This window comes from Carassius carassius, chromosome 34 (genome assembly GCF_963082965.1).
Source record: "Carassius carassius chromosome 34, fCarCar2.1, whole genome shotgun sequence".
Lineage (NCBI taxonomy): Eukaryota > Metazoa > Chordata > Actinopteri > Cypriniformes > Cyprinidae > Carassius > Carassius carassius.
In genome coordinates, this window is record NC_081788.1 from 645,177 (window position 1) to 662,687 (window position 17,511).

Consider the following 17,511-nt stretch of genomic DNA (forward strand, 5'->3'; position numbering starts at 1 on the left):
AGCAAAGCTTACTCGTATGACATCATGAGTATAAAACTCCTGTCAGATGCTTTCCCGCTTAAGCAATCTGGGACTTTCCATCCGACCACCAGCGACGATAACCAGATAACCTTACCTTTTTCTATCCTATGGCCGGCAAGGCTTCTTTCTTCGATGCCAGGAGCTCGAGCTCCCATCGGATGCTGACGAGAGCCTCCCGGCCAGACAACCTCACCTTTTCCATTCTGCGGCCAGCAAGGCTTACCCGTTCGTTGCCAGGAGCTCACACTCCCTTCGGACGTAGGTGAAAGCCCCCGGCTACCCTTTTGCCATTCTGTCTTACGTACGGAGAGGTTTACCCATCCAATGCATGGAGTCAAGGCTCCCATTGGATGTAGGTGAGAGCTTCCCGGCTAGACAATCTTACCTTTTCCGTCCTTTGGCCAGCGAGGCTTAACCGTTCGATTCCGGGAGCTAAGCTCCTGTCGGCCGAAGTTAAGAGCCTCCCGGCTGGACAACCTTCTCCGTCCTTCAGCCAGAGAGGTTTACCCGTTCGATTCCTGGAGCTAAGCTCCTATCGGACGTCGGTCAGAGCCTCCCGGCTAGACAACCTGACCTTTTCCATCCTTGGCCAACGAGGCTCACCCGTTCGATGCGAGTGCTCCCATTGGACGCTGGCGAGAGCCTCCTGGCCAGCTAACCACGACCATTCCACGTGGTTTAGGTTACAAAACCTACAAGCAAGCCGTTCGATGCCGCAGGTACCAAACACACAAATAAATCCTCCCTCCTTCCTATGGTCGTCAAGGCTTACCCGTCTCTTGCCATGAGTAGCAAACTCCCATAAGACGCCTACGACAGCCTAACGACCACACAAACTTACCTTTTCCATCCTACGGCCTGCGAGGCTCACCCAGTTGTATTGGGGAACAGGAAGTCCCCGTTGGATGCTGGCAAGAGCCTCCTGGCCACCTATCGTTACCTTTTCTGTCCCACATCTGGAGAGGCTTACCCGTTCGATGCGAGTGCTCCCTTCGGACGCCGGCGAGAGCCTCCCGGTTAGACAACCTTACCTTTTCCTTTTCTATGGTCAGCGAGGCTTACCCGTTCGATGCGCGTGCTCCCTTCGGACGCTGGCGAGAGCCTCCTGGACAGACTTGCTTTACGTTTCCACTCTACGGTCGGCAAGGCTTACCCGTCCCATGCGTGTGCTCCCTTCGGACGTCGGTAACAGTCTCTCGGCCATGCAACTTACCTTTGCATTTGACGGTAGGCGAGGCTTAACCGTCCGACGCTACGAGTCTCGTCCTCTCGCCAAATCCTGCAAAAAAAAAAAAAACCCCAACAACTCTCAGCTGCCCTCAGCTACCCTCACATCTTTTAACCCCACCTGGCGAGGCTTACCCGTTCGATGTTCTGAGTTTAATGCCCCATCGGATGCCACGAGAGTCCTCCCAGTCGGGTTTTCCTTTCCACTCTCCCCGTCCGGCGATGCTTACCCGTCTGATGCGTGTGCTCCCTTCAGACGTCTGGGGAGAGTTCTCCCGGTCGGGCCTATGTTTGCCGGCCGCAAGCAAGTCTCATCCATCCGATGCCGTGAGTCGGGATCTCCCTTCGGATGTTGCCAGAGTCCTCCTTGTCGGCCAGCCCAAAGCTTTTTATCTGCCAAACCGAGAGGACCCAGACGTCCGTCATTCTGAGTCTCAATCTCCTGTCGGAGGCTTCATGGGCCCTCTCGGTCAGCATTAGGCCCTTCACCCACTGAATAGCAGGGGCTATCAGCCAGTAGGGCCTGTACGCCGACACCGTGACCTATTCCGGTCGAGGCAACTTATGTCCTCCCGGTCGGGCACCACAACCACGCTGCTCCTCCTCATCGGCCGGTAGGGCTCACCGTTCCAACGCCACAAGCTCCAGTTGAGCATCGGCTCGAGCCTTACCGACCGGGCGCCAACAACTACGTAGTTCACTAGCTGCAGCCAGTAGGGCCTACTCTCCCAACGCCCAAGTCGCTCCCTCTGGAGTACGTAGGCCCTTCCAGCCTGCCAACGAAACGACTTCTCAGGAAACCAAATCAGCCCCCGCCAGTACTCTATGCTTTTTTGGGGGGGGGGGCATTCTTTAAACTGGCGGCTGTCCTCTTGTACATTTGCTTTTTTGGGGGGTACTCTAGGTTCGGGCCATTCCCGAGCTCGGAGCCCTTCCCCGGACAGCACGCCAAATACGCATACCATACCTCAGCTAATTATATGTAAGCGTGAACTAGTGAAATAAAATTTTATTAATAAGATTCGGGAGGAGCGCGTCAGATACTTAGCCTAATCAACACAGGTGGACCATAATCAAGTAATCAATCCCATAGTATAAATATCGCTGACTTCCCTCTATCCATTGACGGTTTATCAGCATCCCTCCTCCACCCCATCTCCTCACTTTAAGTTCACTTTATAAATAGACGGGGAAGGGGGGGTACTCTAGGTTCGGGCCATTCCCGAGCTCGGAGCCCTTCCCCGGACAGCACGCCAAATACGCATACCATACCTCAGCTAATTATATATAAGCGTGAACTAGTGAATGAGCATACTCGCACCCCAAATGGAGCGCAGCTGGAGGAAAACAAAACTCGAGGTATTTCGTATTGCTTGGCGGTAAAGTAACCTATCCTACAGAAAAACATTAAAAATTGCTAGATCCGATTACTTTTCTTCTCTTTTAGAAGACAACAAACATAATCCCAGGTATTTTTTCATTATGGTGGCTAAATTAACGAAAAGTGTTAATAACTTTATGAACTACTTTACTTCTAAAATTGATACTATTAGAGATAAAATTGCAACCATTCAGACGTCAGCTACAGTATCGCATCAGACAGTGCACTATAGATCCCCTGAGGAACAGTTCCACTCATTCTCTACTATAGGAGAGGAAGAAATGTATAAACTTGTTAAATCATCTAAACCAACAACACGTATGTTAGACCCTATACCATCTAAGCTCCTAAAAGAGGTGCTTCCAGAAGTCATAGATTTCCTCTTCTGACTATTATTAATTCCTCATTGTCATTAGGATATGTCCCCAAAACCTTTAAACTGGCTGTTATTAAGCCTCTCAAAAAACCACAGCTTGACCCCAAAGAACTAGTTAATTATAGACCAATTTCGAATCTCCCTTTTCTGTCCAAGATACTAGAAAAGGTGGTATCCTCACAATTATATTCCTTCTTAGAGAAAAATGGTATATGTGAGGATTTCCAGTCAGGATTTTGACCGTATCATAGTACTGAGACTGCTCTCCTTAAAGTTACAAATGATCTGCTCTTATCATCTGATCGTGGGTGTATCTCTCTATTAGTTTGATTGGATCTTAGTGCTGCATTTGACACAATTGACCACAACATTCTTTTGCATAGACTTGAACACTTTGTTGGCATTAATGGAAGTGCATTAGCATGGTTTAAATCGTACTTATATGACCGCCATCAGTTCGTAGCAGTGAGTGAAGATGTATCATATCGATCACAAGTGCAGTATGGAGTACCTCAAGGCTCAGTACTAGGGCCGCTACTCTTCACGCTTTATATGTTACCCTTGGGAGATATAATCAGGAAACATGGTATTAGCTTTCACTGTTATGCTGATGATACTCAGCTCTATATTTCTTCACGGCCCAGTGAAACACACCAATATGAAAAACTAATGGAATGCATAGTCGATATAAAAAACTGGATGACGAGTAATTTCTTACTGCTAAATTCTGAAAATAACAGGGATGTTAATTATAGGACCTAAAAACTCTGCTTGTAATAACTTAGAAAACTGTCTTAGACTTGATGGTTGCTCTGTCAATTCTTCGTCATCAGTTAGGAACCTAGGTGTGCTATTTGATCACAATCTTTCCTTAGAAAGCCACGTTTCTAGCATTTGAAAACTGCATTTTTCCATCTCAAAAATATATCTAAATTACGGCCTATGCTCTCAATGTCAAATGCAGAAATGTTAATCCATGCATTTATGACCTCAAGGTTAGATTATTGTAATGCTTTATTGGGTGGTTGTTCTGCACGCTTAGTAATCAAACTACAGCTAGTCCAAAATGCAGCAGCAAGAGTTCTTACTAGAACCAGGAAGTATGACCATATTAGCCCGGTCCTGTCAATAACTCTGGAATAACGTACCTAACATTGTTCGGGAGGCAGACACACTCTTGCAGTTTAAATCTAGATTAAAGACCCATCTCTTTAACCTGGCTTACACATAACATACTAATATGCTTTTAATATCCAAATCCGTTAAAGGATTATTAGGCTGCATTAATTAGGTAAACCGGAACCAGAAACACTTCCCATAACACCCTATGTACTTGCTACATCATTAGAAGAATGGCATCTACGCTAATATTTGTCTGTTTCTCTCTTATTCCGAGGTCACCGTAGCCACCAGATCCAGTCTGTATCCAGATCAGAGGGTCACTGCAGTCACCCGGATCCAGTACGTATCCAGCACCTAGAAAGGACCTCTACTACCCTGAAAGACGGCGGAGACCAGGACAACTAGAGCCCCAGATACAGATCCCCTGTAAAGACCTTGTCTCAGAGGACCACCAGGACAAAACCACAGGAAACAGATGATACTTCTGCACAATCTGACTTTGCTGCAGCCTGGAATTGAACTACTGGTTTCGTCTGGTCAGAGGAGAACTGGCCCCCCAACTGAGCCTGGTTTCTCTCAAGGTTTTTTTTCTCCATTCTGTCACCGGTGGAGTTTCGGTTCCTTGCCGCTGTCGCCTCTGGCTTGCTTAGTTGGGGTCACTTCATCTACAGCGATATCGTTGACTTGATTGCAAATAAATGCACAGACATTATTTAACTGAACAGAGATGACATCACTGAATTCAATGATGAACTGCCTTTAACTATCATTTTGCATTACTGACACACTGTTTTCCTTATGAATGTTGTTCAGTTGCTTTGACGCAATGTATTTTGTTTAAAGCGCTATATAAATAAAGGTGACTTGACTTGACAGATTGGGTCTTAACATCTGACTGTTCTGAGCAAATGCTGATGTTGGAACTTCATGTCTCCTGGAAGGACCAGATGAAAGAGGCCTATGAACATAAAAGTGGGGAATATCTCAAACCAGAGAGGATTGTGGGAGACATGGGCAGGGCAGTCTTTACATCGGTCATTCAGCCTCCTTGATATCACAGGAAAGGAGAGTGGCTGTCAAGGTGGCTGTGGATTAAAGGAACACTCCACTTTTTTGATAATAGGTGTAGCATTTGGACCAATCAGACACACAACTATTTGATGCCCCCTCATCTAACAATAGGGTCTATGGATCTTTCCCCCGAAATGCAACTATGTCCTCAAAAAGGGCAGAACAGGCCTCTGGTTACCATGGTAACAAAGACACACATCAAGATAAGATCCACGAAGGAATGTAGAGTTTTCACTCTATAATTGCCCTTTTCCATTACCATTACCAGCTCAACTCGACTCGACTTGGCTCGGCTTGCTTTTCGCTCCGCTTTCCATTGCAGATAGAACCCCACAATAGTACCTGGTCGTCATAGCGACGCCGGAGCAAACTGCCTTGACGTAATCTTCTACGCGACACACACTCAGGACAATGGAGGAAATCAAGTGTATGCTGATCCTCGGGATGTGGCAAGAAGACAAACGTTGTTTCAGGAGAGGCTGAGGGCAGCAGAATGAAACAGTGCTGGCGGGGTTATTCAGGACACTCCGTCTGACGCGTGCAGTGATGACGCAGTGAATAGTGACGATTCTCTCTGACCAATCAGCAGTCTGCCGTGTTTTCACATCACATTTTAGTATTGCCTCAGCTCGCTCAGAACCTTGCCAGAGGTGATACGAAAAAAGTACATGGAAGCAGGTACAGGTACAACTTTTACACAGTGGAAAACCGAGGCGAAAAAAAAATGTGAGTCGAGTCGAGCTGGTACTGTGTAGTGGAAAAGCGCCATAAATTCACTTTGAAACAGGCAAATGTACCCTTTTACTATACAGTCCATCCTAATTTATATCCCCCTCTAGATATAACCACTTGAGAAATGTAGGAACATTACCAATTTATCCATTTCATTATTTCTCCTATTAAAGTGTTTCACTTATGTATTGACAAAAAATCTTTTAAATTAACATTTTAGAATTGCACACTATTGTTAACAGAGGTCACACGTATGCCATGCTTGGTATCTTTCGGCTGCATTTTTAATGGTCATTCATATTATATGTTGGTACTTATGGAAGGTATTTGTTTTACCAGAATCTTTAATAGTTTCTTCATCAACATCCAATGAAAGACCATATGTGAAACAAAAGGTTGTAAAACTTCCCTCCAAAAGGTACCATTCCTCATTCGCTCACTCAAATCCTGAGGGTATGACATCATCCCCCTATATAGATCACTGATCATCAGATCAGGGCGGTTCTTTTAGATTCAGGATTTCCAGGAGAAGATGCTGAGCTAAGAGCTCTCAAAACCATGCTAAGCTTGTGCCAGGCTTCGGCCTTGACTATTCATTAATCAAGATCCTCTGATTCGAACTGGTCTCATCTATTCACTTCAGCAGAGACCAACTGGAGCCCCAAAGTGCATCAGGACTCTTTATCAAACAGGCGAGATGTGCAAGTATCTAACTTAGTCTTATTAATTGATACATTAAGTATCATATGCACCTTTGACAAAGATGTGTTTGAACTAAGAAACTGATGTTTCCTTCAGGATGTAGATTTGCTGAACATCAAACTGTACCATAGCTCCATGTCTTTATTTCTTTTCTTTTTACTGCTTAAGCTTTAACCCTTTTTTTCTATGCCAACTGTATGCGTGTGTGTGTGTGTGTGTGTGTGTGTGTGTTAGACTAGTTTAAGTGTTTATGTAGTTAATAAAGTCTTATTCGTATAACACTTGAGGTTGTTTGCTCATTACTGAAGTCCCGAATCATGCAGATTTTTGCTACATGCTCCGAGTAGTACAGTAAAAAAGTTAGTTTCCTTAAACAGGAAATTAACATTCTTAGAATTGACACATAGTTGACACTGAGAGGTCAAGTAAATACTTACAGCGGATCTAAATATTTATAATTACTCATAAATGAAAGCTTTAGCCTAAGTTCTGCCAGGAAGACTTAATTACTTTGTCACTTATTACCTTCATCATTATCCAATCATGTCTCTATACTTCGGTATAAAAGATCGTACTCACACATGTTTGAGTTCACAGATGCCGACGTGATAACAACCTCCACCCTCCCCAACACCACCAGGATGGTCCTGTCCTTACCTTCCAGGGGGGTCGGCTAGCCCCCCTGCCTTCGTCTTCAGGCAGGAAATGCAGGTCCGCTACCCTCGGATTACGAACCATGGACGGGGCCTTCCGCCAAAGAAATTTATAATTATGCTTGCTGAGTTGTCAATAAATGTATGCTTCGTACATTTTATCTCCCGAGACTTTCTGGTAGAACTAGTTATGATGGATTATTTATATTTCCCCTTTGAGCTGATTCGCTACATAGGCTTATTTTTCAACTCCCCTAGAGTTAAAACATTTAGTTTTACGATTTTCGAATCCATTCAGCCGATCTCCGGGTATGGTGGTAGCACTTTTAGTTTAGCTTAGCATAGATCATTGAATCTGAATAGACATTTGGCATCTCGCTCAAAAATGAACAAAGAGTTTCTATATTTTTGCTATTTAAAACTTGACTCTTCTGTAGTTACATTGTGTACAAAGACCAACAGTAAATGAAAAGTTGCTAACGGTCTAATCAGATTCAATGATCTATGCTAAGCTAAGCTAAACGTGCTACCCCCAGACCCAGAGATTAGCTAAATGGATTCAAAAACCATAAAACTCAACTGTTTAACTCTAGGGGAGTTGGAAAATTAGCCTTTTTCCAAAAAAAAAGTGGAGTGTTCCTTTTTAAAAAGAGCAAGCAATGGTGCATGCTTCATATCTTCCTCCTGGGAGAAAAGGCCTGTTACCTGGTTTATCTGGTACCAAGTATAGTTTATAATCTTAAAAAGGTTTGTGGCTATATTTTTGAAACCGTATGTTTATTGCCTGTCCCTGTGTGTTTTTTTTAATTGTTGCTTAAAAAAAAATACCACTAAAAATTGCCTTAACAGACAATCCTTTGAATGAAACAACTAATAATCAGGTCTCCTTAGCCTTAATGTTTGAGGAAAATAATATAAAATAGGTTTCAGGCAAAATAAACATGTTAATAATATAGAAAGTGACATAAAACCCTCTTTCTGAAAAAGACTGCTGTTTTATATAGTCCACATCTACACGCTGCCCTCTCTCTCTGTCTCAGACTAGATCACTGCACTCCTCAATAAAGAAAACTTTCAAAGGTTTACTGCATATGCATATGCTTATAAACACACACACACATACAGTACACACACACACACACACAAACACACACACACACACATACACACAGGTGCGAAGTGAAAGAGTTACCTGTGAGTACTGTCTGCGGAGACTGAATCGCTGGACCATCCTGACTGACACGCACTAAACAACCAAGAGCAGAAAACACTCTCTCACGCCCCATCTCTCTCTCTCTCTCTCTCTCTCTCACACACACACACACACACACACACACGTGCCACACACTTCTATTGCTTATAGCTACTATAGTTAAGCCTTTAAAAAAGTATTTGCTTTGCACTTTGTAAATAGTGTTAGGTTTTATTTATACTTATTGCATATAGTCGCAGATGCTATATGCACCTCAGTTTATTGAAGTTCTTTTCAACTGCTTAAGCACAAAATCTTTACTTGTCACACAGTTTCTGAAAGCTGACTCTCAAACAGCAGAAGCACACATTAATTATTGGCCTTTGGTTTTCAATTTCATAAAACACTTTTTGCAAAACACAACACACAATTCTCTGTGTAACACTCACACATCTAACAGGAAGTTTCTTGATTTCCTTTTTCAAACACACCAATCAAAACAGCACATTAATTCATCATTGCTTCACACTAACTCCTCACACCAAGCAATCGTGGCTTCGGAACAGGCCTATAAACAACTACACATCTCTCTGCAAATAACCTTCAATCTTGAACAGAAATGTGTACAGGAGCTTGTAAAAGACGATATTTAGTTTTTGAATAATATTATATTTTTGGGTATATCATATACACACAGGTATATGATATATACAAAAATATAATATTATGGCTAAACTGTTTGCAATGTAAGACGAATGTTTGCATTTGAGATGTGTCTGTGATATTTAGCAAGAGATGTGTGGCCTTTTGTGTGTTGGATATAGTCTTAAAATTAAGTTTTTTTTTTTCAATTGCTAACATCCTTTTGTCCAATCTGTAGTTTTTTTCAAAACACTATACACAATTAACAGAACATGGGTCTGTTGTGACCATACCTTTAACACAATCCATGTTGTTTTCACACAATATTCAGTAAATTAGCATGTTTCTAGAATGCTCACATTTTTTCTTCACATAAGCTTATACCCCATATGAAAACGATAAATCTTTCTTCTTATTATTTTTTATTTTATTTATTTATTTTTTTACAAATGCTTAAACACGGCATGGCAGATGTGAAGACCTTATGTTCCACATTTTACTGTAAGTATAGTATAAAGCCTCTACTTCTGCAGCAACAGCAACTCAAAAGTATTGAAAAAATATCACTATATAAAATAATGAAATATTGATACTGATAAGCATTTTAGTAACAGATCACTAAACTATTTAGAAATAGCTGATTCCAGTCTCAGTTGGAGGAATAGTCAGGTGTTGGTGCTCTTTCCATTACCTCAAAAATAAAAATAAGTAAAAAGAGCTCTTTGAATTGGTTTTGTGGATGCAGAACAACACAAAGAATCAGAGAGAGAGAAAATAATGCATGGGAGAGGAAAAGGAGTAGTTGGACTAGTAGTTCTTTCTTTGTTTTTCCCTCTTCCATATGTGGAACCTGTAAAAGCTAGTTTCTGCCGTGGAATATAAAGGGTACAGGGTAATTGTGACTTTGTTTCATCTCACAGTTCTGACTTTTATTTCTTGCAATTGTGAATTTGTCTCACACTTCTGATAAAGTCTAAATTGCAAGATGTAAACTCGCAATTTCAAGAACAGAAGTACAAATTGTGAGATAAGTTCACAATTACCGTTTTTCCTACCCTATTTTTTCTATAATGACTTGCTCAGTTTTAGACAGTTGCCAAGAATGAACTCATTCAACACTTAAAATTGTAAAATGGGTTTCAGTTGAAGGTAACTAAATTACAAAAAACAATGGATTTGTATACTGTCTATGCAAGTAGAACTGAAACATGTATGTGAAACATGTAGAAGAAAGTAATGCAGTTTTTGTAAAGCCATCGACTGTTAGCATTGTGTCAGTCACGGTGCTATGATTGACTACATGTTCCTATTGGATAGAGGAGAAGCGCTAATGTTTTGTCCAAATGATTCGATTTTGAATTGTGTTTGCTGTGTTTTGATATAGTTAGTGTATGTAGAAAAAGATATTCAACATTTTGAAATAAAGTGATTGTATTTATTTAACAAAATGTGGTTTTAGCCAGGAAAATTTACTATTTGGATAATTGTGGAATGTAGGTATGTTGCTGTAAAGAGTTTAGAAAAAGTACTTTAAGTATTGCTTAATGGTTGTTATAACGGAAACTGTAAAGGTCAGAGAGGATGAAAAATAGTCTTGAAAAACTATGACAGCGCTTGTTGGTGAAAGAAGCCTTGACTAACAGCTCCCTCTAGTGGAAAGGAGTTAGCAGTGTTATTATGTTGATTCACTCATACACACACAGAGAGAGGGAGGGGTTACTCACAGATGCGTGTGCTAGGTGGACTGCAGGAGTGATGAGATGATGAGCAGCGTCTCTGCCACCGCAGGAGTGTCGCTCTAGAGACTGTGTGGCTTCCAGCTGGTGCTCCTGCAGGCTGCTCCTCTCCTCATGATCACTCTAGAGTTCAGCACACACAGTCATGACTGCTTCTGCATTCTGGCTGATGTTTAACTCTGTGTAACCATTTTGATGTACTGCTCTAATTAGGAGCTATAGAGCCCAATTACAGCACTGAGACCCACAAGAACCACATCCAAGACATATGTCATACATCACTGGATGTGTGGGTCAAAAAAAGGCTATAAAGTTGGAATTTAGTGTGGAAGTAAAAGAGAAGTGGTCATGGCAGTATGTTGATCAAAGGTTGGGGTTAGTTTGTTAAGGAAATATACAATCAACAGACTATTTGCATAAATTGTTTATGTACTTATTTCCATTTTCAAAATGTGTGGTACGTTAGTCTCTGGTGAATTATGTTTTCAGTTTGCTCCAGTCATTTATATAATTTACTAAACACCACTTAAATTAGTGTCCACAAGAACATTTAATAGTGACTAAATACAAAAAAATAGAAATAAAAAAATCAATACTAATGCCACTCAATTAATGTTAAAAAGCAGTGTTGATTCTCGATCACTTTTGTCAAAAGAACATTGTAAATACAACTGAGATGTCATTTTAGCAATAACATTATATTAACATACAGCATGTACCATGATTCAACAGCATTACAGCTAGAAAATACAAAAAATGTCCAAACCAATTTAAGAGTTACAATTTAATTGAGGTTCAACAAATAAAAAACAGATGCAATATGGATAAACAAATGATAAAGCTTGGCTTATTGAATATCAGATCCCTTTCTACGAAAACACTTTTTGTAAATAATATGATCACTGATCATAATCTAGATGTACTCTGTTTGACAGAAACCTGGCTAAAACCTGATGATTACATTATTTTAAATGAGTCCACCCCCCAAGATTACTGTTATAAACATGAGCCTCGTCTAAAAGGCAAAGGTGGAGGTGTTGCTTCAATTTATAACAACGTTTTCAGGATTTCTCAGAGGGCAGGCTACAAGTATAACTCGTTTGAAGTAATGGTGCTTCATATAACATTATCCAGAGAAACAAATGTTAATGATAAATCCTCTGTTATGTTTGTAATGGCTACTGTATACAGGCCACCAGGGCACCATACAGACTTTATTAAAGAGTTTGGTGATTTTACATCCGAGTTAGTTCTGGCTGCAGATAAAGTTTTAATAGTTGGTGATTTTAATATCCATGTTGATAATGAAAAAGATGCATTGGGATCAGCATTTATAGACATTCTGAACTCTATTGGTGTTAGACAACACGTTTCAGGACCTACTCATTGTCGAAATCATACTCTAGATTTAATACTGTCACATGGAATTGATGTTGATAGTGTTGAAATTATTCAGCCAAGTGATGATATCTCAGATCATTATTTAGTTCTGTGCAAACTTCATATAGCTAAAACTGTAAATTCTACTTCTTGTTACAAGTATGGAAGAACCATCACTTCTACCACAAAAGAAGATGGTGGTTCTAGATGGCGCCGCCTAGTCCGGTTGCCATCCAGGTCGCTCCGCATAGATTATGTTTTTATTTACTTTTTTACCTACTTTTGCTTTCTCTTTTTACACACATTACCTCTGCACTGATCATATACGACAAAGAAACACTTTGGGACATTGGACACCGCTTCACTGACCTGTTTCAGGACACTTTATCCTCCAACCCATCGTGGCCATCTGAGATTCTCCGGAACGCCGAGATGAACAATGTCCACCTGAATAACCACCTGAGGCGACGGTTCAAAGAAACACCGCGGGAAACGTGCTGGGATTCGCAACAGACTAAGGAAAAGAGCAGACAGCCCTCCTTTACCGAGCATTCTGCTCGCCAATGTCCAGTCTCTGGAGAATAAAATGGACGGTCTTAGAGCCAGGATAAGTTTCCAACGGGACATTAGGAACTGTAACATCCTTTGTTTGTCTGAAACGTGGCTCACGCCCTTGGTCCCAGACGCTGCTGTAACGCCGTCTGAAAACTTATCTGTTTTACGGATGGACAGGACAGCCGAGGCCGGCAAATCCAAAGGCGGGGGAGTGTGTTTCATGATTAACAAGAAATGGTGTGACCCCAGGAATATCTCCACTCTGTCGCGCTCCTGCTCACCTCATCTGGAACATTTATCCATTATTCGCCCATTCTATCTGCCTAGGGAGTTTCCATCGATCATCATAACTGCTGTTTACATCCCACCACAAGCAGACACCGGTCTGGCTTTGTCTGAGCTTCACGATGCGCTCAGCGGCAACATCAACAAAAAATCCTGACGCTGCTATTATCATCGCTGGGGACTTTAATAAAGCCAAACTCAGGCAAGTCATGCCTAATTTTTATCAACATGTATCCTGTCCAACCAGAGGACCGAATACACTGGATCATTGCTACACTCAGTTTAAGAATGCCTACAAAGCTCGCTCACTACCGGCTTTCGGCAAATAGGACCATGCCGCCATTTTCCTCACACCAGAATATAAACAACGGCTCATTCAAGATCCCCCGGTGCAGAGGGTGGTGACGCGATGGTCCGCCCAATCAGAAGCAATGCTACAAGCTGCTCTTGATGACGTAGAGTGGGACATGTTTCGCGCAAGTTCATCTGACGTCAGCGAGTTCACGGATGTAGCATTAAGCTTTGTAAACACGCTAGCTGAACAAGCTATGGATACAATAACTATAAGGACATTCTCAAATCAGAAACCGTGGGTGGACAGATCAATCCATGCAGCAGTAAACAAACGCACTGCTGCTTACAACGCTGGTCTTCTGTCGGGAAACATGAGCGAGTACAAAGCATCGTGCTATGCTCTCCGACGCACAGTAAGAGCCGCCAAACACAGATACAGGGAGCGCATAGAGTCAGATTTCCAGCTAAATGACTCCCGACGCATGTGGCAAGGACTAAGGACCATCTGTGCCTTTGGACATAAATCTTCTGCAGAGGTGAGAGCAGATCCGTCGCTGGCTGACGAGCTAAACACTTTCTACGGCCGCTTTGAAAGCAATCTAAACAGTGTGAGTCTGTCGATTAGCGCGTTAGGAAGCAGCAGTCAGAGCAGCGATCATCATGTGATCACTGTGTCGGAGGACGAGGTTCGGAGGGCACTAAAGCCAGTGAATGTAAGGAAAGTAGCTGGACCTGATGGGATTTCTGGCTGTGTTCTCAGATCCACAGATGATGCCATCTCTCACATCCTGCACTCTTCTCTCACTCACATTGACAGCAATAACAGGAACTACGTAAGGCTGCTATTTATTGACTATAGCTCAGCTTTTAATACAATAGTCCCCATAAAGCTAGCTTCTAAACTCATAGACCTCGGCCTGAATTCTTCACTCTGCAACTGGATTCTTGATTTCCTCACCGGCAGACCTCAAGTGGTGAAAGTAGTCCAGTACACCTCTAACTCCATCACCCTGAACGTAGGAGCCCCACAGGGCTGTGTCCTGAGTCCCCTGCTCTTCTCTCTCTACACACATGACTGCGTGTCTTCGCACAGCTCCACATCTATAATCAAATTTGCTGATGATACTGTGGTTCTGGGCCTCATTCACAATAATAATGAGACCGCATACTTGGATGAGGTAGAGAAATTAACATCATGGTGCCAGGACAACTGTCTCTCTCTTAATGTGAGCAAAACTAAAGAACTGATTGTGGACTTCAGGAAGAGACAGCAGCAGCCCTATACTCCTCTTATGATCAGCGGGACCCCTGTGGAGAGGGTGAGCAGCTTCAAGTACCTTGGTGTAAACATCTCCAAGGACCTGACTTGGACTACACACATTCAAACACAGGTTAATAAAGCCAGGCAAAGACTGTACCATCTGCGACAGCTGAGGAAATTCAGGGTCTCACCAGCAATCCTGAAAACTTTCTATTCTGGGGCTATAGAAAGTGTATTGACTCAGTGTATCTCAGTGTGGTATGGGAACAGCTCCAGTCAAGACTGCAAAGCCCTGCAGAGAGTTGTGCGCTTAGCTGAGCGCATTTCAGGGTCTGCTCTCCCCTCTCTGCAGGACATCTACCTCAAACGCTGCAGAAGTAGAGCTGCTAAAATCATCAAAGACTCCACCCCCCCCCCCCAGTAACCATCTTTTCACTTTGCTGTAATCTAGTAAGCACTTCCGTATCCTGATGGCAAAAACTGAGAGACTTAGGAGGAGTTTCTTCCCCCAGGCCATCAGGCTCCTAAACTCAAAACCAGCCTCTTAACATCCTTATGCCTCCACTTAATGTACACTCTATCAGTAAGATATTCATCATTCACTGCCTCACATTGACACACTGACAGTGTCACCCTGTTTGCACATTTGCTTCTTGTACATTCCTGTATATCTTAATATTTAAGACTACAGTATAATGCACATATGCACATTGTACATCCCTGTATATCTTAATATTTAAGACTACAGTTTACTTTCATGCACATTATTTTGCATTCTATATTTAATTCTACAATATACATCTTTTTTATATTTTATTCTTATATTTGTATTGTTTACTTTTATTTCATTCTTATATAGCTATATTTATTTATATTTTCATCTTTGTTGTTTTCTTTAATAATTGCACTGTCCATGGAGCGGACCTGACCCACATTTCACTGCTGGTTATATATGCTCTATATAATTGTGTATGTGATGAATAAAAATCCTGAATCTTGAATCTTGAAAAGAATGCTTTGTAAGTAATCTTCCTGATGTATCCTAATTCCTTAGCATATCCAAAACCTCAGAACAACTTGATGATGTAACAGAAACTATGGACTCTCTCTTTTTTAGTATTTTAAAGACAGTTGCTCCTTTACGTACAAGGAAGGTTAAGGAAAACAGTCTGACACCATGGTATAATGAGCATACTTGCACCCTAAAGAGAGCAGCCCGAAAAATGGAGCACAGCTGGAGGAAAACAAAACTAGAGGTATTTTGTATTGCATGGTGGGAAAGGAACCTATCCTACAGAAAAACATTAAAAACTGCTAGATCTGATTACTTTTCATCTCTTTTAGAAGAAAACTTGTTAAATCATCTAAACCAACAACATGTATGTTAGACCCTATTCAATCTAAGCTCCAAAAAGTGGTGCTTCCAGAAGTCATAGATAACCCCAGGTATTTATTCAATACAGTGGCTAAATAAAAAGAAAATAAAGCATCAACAAATGTTGACATTTCTCAACATCACAGCAGTAATGACTTTATGAACTACTTTACTTCTAAAATGTATAATATTAGTGATAAAATTGTAACCATTCAGCCGTCAGCTACAGTATCGCATCAGACAGTGCACTATAGACCCCCTGAGGAACAGTTCCACTCTTTCTCTACTATAAGGGAGGAAGAATTGTTAAACTTGTTAAATCATCTAAACCAACAACATGTATGTTAGACCCTATACCATCTAAGCTCCTAAAAGAGGTGCTTCCAGAAGTCATAGATCCTCTTCTGACTATTATTAATTCCTCATTGTCATTAGGATATGTCCCCAAAACCTTCAAACTGGCTGTTTGAAGCCTCTCATCAAAAAAACACAACTTGACCCCAAAGAACTAGTTAATTATAGACCAATCTCGAATCTCCCTTTTCTGTCCAAGATACTAGAAAAGGTGGTATCCTCACAATTATATTCCTTCTTAGAGAAAAATGGTATATGTGAGAATTTCCAATTAGGATTTAGACCGTATCATAGTACTGAGACTGCTGTCCTTAGAGTTACAAATGACTTGCTCTTATCATCTGATCGTGGTTTTATCTCCCTATTAGTTCTATTGGATCTTAGTGCTGCGTTCGACACTATTGACCACAACATTCTTTTGCATAGACTTGAACACTTAGTTGGCATTAATGTAAGTGCATTAGCATGATTTAAATCGTACTTATATGACCGCCATCAATTCGTAGCAGTGAATGAAGAGGTATCATATCGATCACAAGTGCAGTATGGAGTACCTCAAGGCTCAGTACAAGGGCCACTACTCTTCATGCTTTATATGTTACCCTTGGGAGATATCATCAGGAAACATGGTGTTAGCTGTCACTGTTAGGCTGATGATACTCAGCTCTATATTTCTTCACGGCCCAGCGAAACACACCAATTTGAAAAACTAATGGAATGCATAGTCGATATAAAAAACTGGATGACGAGTAATTTCTTACTGATAATTCTGAAATAACAGAGGTGTTAATTATAGGACCTAAAAACTCTGCTTGTAATAACCTAGAACACTGTCTAAGACTTGATGGTTGCTCTGTCAATTCTTCGTCATCAGTTAGGAACCTAGGTATGCTATTTGATAGCAATCTTTCCTTAGAAAGCCACGTTTCTAGCATTTGTAAAACTGCATTTTTCCATCTCAAAAATATATCTAAATTACGGCCTATGCTCTCAGTGTCAAATGCAGAAATGTTAACCCCCCAAAGTTAGATTATTGTAATGCTTTATTGGGTGGTTGTTCTGCACGCTTAGTAAACAATCTACAGCTAGTCCAAAATGCAGCAGCAAGAGTTCTTACTACAACAAGGAAGTATGACCATTTTAGCCCGGTCC

At 41.5% G+C, this 17,511-nt stretch overlaps 1 protein-coding gene across 1 annotated transcript in view; it reads right to left on the reverse strand.

Annotated features, from left to right (window-relative positions):
- LOC132115293 (transmembrane and coiled-coil domains protein 1-like) overlaps window positions 1-8,516 on the reverse strand; it is a 49,279-nt gene extending 40,763 nt beyond the window's left edge. Inside the window, exon 1 of the mRNA XM_059523676.1 lies at window positions 8,478-8,516. Coding sequence (XP_059379659.1) covers window positions 8,478-8,516 — 39 coding nt within the window. The remainder of the gene's footprint in view (window positions 1-8,477) is intronic.
- Between the last annotated feature and the right edge of the window lie 8,995 nt (window positions 8,517-17,511).